The following is a 5,000-nucleotide window of genomic DNA, read 5'->3' on the forward strand; positions in this document are numbered from 1 at the left end:
ATATATATATATATATATATATCTCTTTTGTGGAGTGCGAAGAGCATGTCCAAACCATCTCCATCTACCCCTCATCATGATCTCATCCACTTATGGCACTCGAGTAATCTCTCTGTTAGAGTTTCATTTCTAATCTTGTCATGACATTTAACTCCCAATATCCTCCTGAGGGCTTTGTTCTTAAAATTGTTTGAAGTTGTGAAGAAATCATCCTCTTCTTGTTGGTTGTCATTTAGACCACGTAAAAGTAAATAAACAATCAATAAACAAATAAAATGCTCTTCTCAAAGCTAGACTAAAAAGGTAAATAAATAGAATGACCTAATCGCTGCAATTCTACTTTTTTCAAAAGGAGAAAAATAACAACGACGCTACTTCAACACTATCCAGCCCAGTAAGCTCAAAACCTTCCATTTGTGAGCGTAAGCAGAGGACCTGCTTAGTCTAGAAATACCGACAGATTAAGCAAGTGGCTGTCAATCTTCTTTCCTTAAGAACACTTTCTTCTTTTTGTTTTGATTTCATTTATCTTTACTCTGGCAGTTATGAACATCCAAATCCACTCGAGAACATCTACAAAATCTCAATGGAACTTGAACTTGTGTTTAAATACCTGAAACTTTAACTCTACTAAATTCGGGGGTCTATAAAAATCTCATTTCCACTTGTAATTCTTTAGTGTTATCATTTCAGTGTTCGTTTAATCGAAATCGAATGATATTTAAAAATTGTTATATAGAGAGAAAAATTACAGAAATAGAAGATTATAAAAGAGCATATCAATTTTGAAATGAGTCTGATGTCTATGGTGAAGAATAATATAAAAAATATTCCTAATATGATGCATACATATATATTACAAAGACAATCTATGACAATATTTTGACTACCGTTTATATTTTGATTAATGACGAAAAATCGAAATTTGTCTAATACAAGTGAAATAAAAAATATACGTCTTTTGCAATATGGGGATGGTTTTCATACATGCAAGCTTTGCAGATCACTGATTATATATGGATTGAAACTGAATTTATAAAGTATAATATGCACGACTCTTTCAAATTGATTACGATTTAGCAGTCGTTATAGACTATACCAAGAGTAATTTACAGGAAATTTATACACAATATTACAGATATATATATATATATATATATATATATATATATATATATATATATATATATGTGTGTGTGTGTGTGTGTATATGTATATATTTATATATATACATACACACACACACACACACATATATATATATATATATATATATATATATATATATATATATATGTATATATATATGTATATACACACACACACATATATATATATATACATATATATATATTGTATGTATATATGTATATATGTATTTATGAATATATATATATATATATATATATATACATTGCATGTATATATATATATGTATATATGAATATATAAATATGTATATATATACATATATATATATGTATATATGAATATATAAATATGTATATATATATATATATATATATATATATATATATATATATATATATATATATATATATATGTGTGTGTGTGTGTGTGTGTGTGTGTGTGTAGACAGATATTTGAGTATGTATACAAATAGTGTATTGTAAGAAATCATTCTAAATGTCAACCACAAACCAATCACCGTTCCAAACCAGATCGAAGAAGTAGTCACTTTCAGAGAGAGAGAGAGAGAGAGAGAGAGAGAGAGAGAGAGAGAGAGAGAGAGAGAGAGAGAGAGAGAGAGAGCATTTGAGTATGGCCAATAGGAACACACATCTTTGATAAACTCCCTTACCTGTGTCAAAGGTCCCGTAGGGGGACTTGGCCAACGATGGGGCCTTTAGGGAGGACTTGCAGAAAGGATCGCAGATGACCCCGGACTTCTTCCACAGTCGAAAGATAAGGCAACGTCCCAACATTTTACTAAATCTATTCTGGCTGGACTCACTGGTCTCTCAGTCAAATCATTCTTTGGCGGACCAGAGGTGTTTGTGTGTGTGTGTGTTTCATCCGCAGCGAATTAGTTGCAAAAGGAAATGGTTTACAGAATCAATATAACGAAAAAGGGAAGCAAAAATAAAAAGACACTTTGATGATGTCTTATGTAAAAAAGGGAAAAATTTGTTTACAGTATGTTATTTAAAATCTTCTGAAAGATAATCATGTCTTAAAAAAGTGGAAATGGATCAAAATAAAAACTAAACTTTTGTATGCAGATTACAAAACATGAATATAAAAGCAGCTTATGGAAAGTTCTGTATTTGTTTGTACGCGGAGGGTCCACAATAAAACATTTAATATCTTAAAGAACAAAACAAACCAACAGTCAAAAGTGAAATATAGAAATAAAGAGGAAGAACAATTATCCCCAAAGTATGACCCCTCTAACTTGAATCAATCGCACAAAATCGGTGGCATGGTAACAAAAAGATCCGCCCTTCAAGAGCTTGATATAGCCCAGAGACAAACAAACACAGCGACATGGAAGCAACTTCCTCTGCAAATCTTTCCAAGGTGAAAGGAATCAACTGGCCTCCACTGTGCATGACCCAGGCGGAGCGCTCCGCCGGATTTCATGTAGTACAAAATAATAAGTTGATCAGGAACGAGAGAGAGAAGGAGAGAACAGTTAGAGAAAGGATTGCGCATGCTGAAAGGACTAGTATTCAAATAACTGGATCTAGAGAGAGAGAGAGAGAGAGAGGAGAGAGAGAGAGAGGAGAGAGAGAGAGAGAGAGAGAGAGAGTGAGAGAGAGAGAGCAAAATGCATGTCCATTCTGCAAAGTATCTAGTAGTTTTTATACAGTGAGTATCTGGTCAACGACATATTAATAAGTCATGTATAAAGCTTAGCTTTCAAATTATGCATCATTCAGGTTTCAACAATGCCCACTCCCTTGTTTTCATCACATTAATCTATTGGTCTATCTGGACGTTAATGCTGCGATCTCCATTAAGATAACTCAACGTCTCATATCTCGACTACTGACAATGGAAAAACTCTCATAGTTACAGAAATGTAATAATGTTATCATGAAAAGGTCTATCTGGGTAAAAATTCAATTTGGTTGATTAAGTAAACAATTATTAAGTACAATTTCTATCATTTTTCAATGAGAGCTAGATTCAGAATTTTAATGACTGGTTAACCATACTTAAAACATGATAAACCAGGATTTATGATAGGATTGAACTTAAAAGCAGACGTTGCCAGTTTTACTCAATGTAATCAACTGAACGATTAAAGATATTTGAAAAGATTCACTTATCTTGCCATATCAACTATTTTCTATTTGTCTGAAAATTACTAGTGAGAATATATACATTACCATATATATTACGTCACTATAAAATGGGAAATAATGCGGAAATATAAAAATGCTTCAACATTTGATTGTGGGTTTCGATAAACTAAGTGTCCGATGGATTGTTTTGAAAGATCTTTCACAGATTTTCTTGGAAACTGAGAACAATCAAGAATAGTAAAAACCTGGAGTCAATCACGAATTCCCTCTTCTAGCTATGTTTCTAAATGTCATTTTTTTCTCTCTCCTTACCAACGTCACGAAAACCTCTTGTAATTTATCTGCAGAGATGTAGACTTTTTTCAATTAAAAAACGCTAGTCAAGAGATGATGGTATTTTTTTTTTTTTTCTGAATCCAGTATCCACGACCTTTTCTTTTTATTGATTGATGCTGATAATTTTCTTTATATTTTCACCCAAAACCTCAGTTATTCTGTTTTCTGTCAAGTTGATTTTGTATCTCTCTTGGTGGATGTCTGTACACCACAGAACTAGATGTTCTCCCAATGGGACTTAATTCACCGCCCCCCACCCCCCCCACCCCTCCGAATATTTACAAGGCTCTCGAACATTGTTTCATCTCATTTCTTTTGTGCAACATTAATGTGAAACTCTCATTATTTCTATATCGAACAGCCTAAAGGTGAAGCTGTCTAAAATATTGTATTTTCATGGGAGCTATTGCAGATACTTCCTCAGTGGCCGCTGAGTGTTCTAATTAGATTTAGAATACATTATACATTTTCTTTTACAATGGTAATTCCTTTTGCAATTACCACCGATAATTTTATTGATTACTTGATATAATATTCTTCTCTCTCTCTCTCTCTCTCTCTCTCTCTTCTCTCTCTCTCTCTCTCTCTCTCTCTCTCTCTCTCTCTCTCTCTCTCTCTCTCTCTCTCTCAGAATAAGTTAAAGTTCTAAAATGTTTATAAACACAAATGATAAAAAGTTTGGTCATAGCACGCCTATTTCTCTTTTACTTAAGTGACGCAAGACTTACAGAAAGAGCCTATGCTGTAGTCCTTGGGGTGACGTCAGAAGGCTACAGCCTTCCAGTTTCTCACCGAGTTTTTTTGGGGGAGAGAATTAAGAAATGATGGGTAAAATGAAAGTCAGGAAGCTAAAAAACGCACGCAACTTTTAGCTTTTGCTCAAATGTATAGCAATGCAGATACCATTGAATAAACAAAAAATTGGGCCAAGATAATATTCATGACAAATGCCCCCAATGTTGTATATAATTATACAAAAAAAAAAGGTTATGATATAGAACTATAAGCCTTATTTTCCTTATATAATAAAGAGCAAGTATCTGAATATATATACATATATATATATATATATATTTATATATATATACATATTACACACACACATATATATATATATATATATAATATATATATATATATATATATATATATATATATATATATATATATATATATTATATACTTCCCTGGCATGTTCGGTGGGGAAGAGGGGTAGTAATACCCTGGTGAAAGGGGGTAACCCGAGAGGTACACTCGGAAACCACTCTCTCCCACAAATTGCTGAACCAGCAGGTTGTAGTTAGGAAATGGAGAGGGGTGGGAAGGGTTGAATATCTGTGTGCACGTGTGCGTGTATATCACTCTAAATATTTAAACGCCATTGTTGATGGC

General features: G+C 32.8%; 1 protein-coding gene across 5 annotated transcripts in view; it reads right to left on the bottom strand.

The window, feature by feature from the left end:
- The window catches only part of aay (phosphoserine phosphatase), a 41,762-nt gene that overhangs the window by 10,492 nt on the left and 26,270 nt on the right, over positions 1 to 5,000 (bottom strand). For 3 of the 5 annotated variants that reach the window (XM_068376791.1, XM_068376793.1, XM_068376792.1), the window contains one exon: positions 1,823 to 1,996. The exons of the other annotated variants lie outside the window; for them this stretch is intronic. In XM_068376791.1, the coding sequence (XP_068232892.1) occupies positions 1,823 to 1,946 (124 nt within the window). In that variant the 5' untranslated portion in view covers positions 1,947 to 1,996. The remainder of the gene's footprint in view (positions 1 to 1,822; positions 1,997 to 5,000) is intronic. 5 annotated transcript variants of the gene reach the window in all.

Source organism: Palaemon carinicauda, chromosome 7 (assembly GCF_036898095.1).
Source record: "Palaemon carinicauda isolate YSFRI2023 chromosome 7, ASM3689809v2, whole genome shotgun sequence".
Classification (NCBI taxonomy): Eukaryota; Metazoa; Arthropoda; class Malacostraca; order Decapoda; family Palaemonidae; genus Palaemon; species Palaemon carinicauda.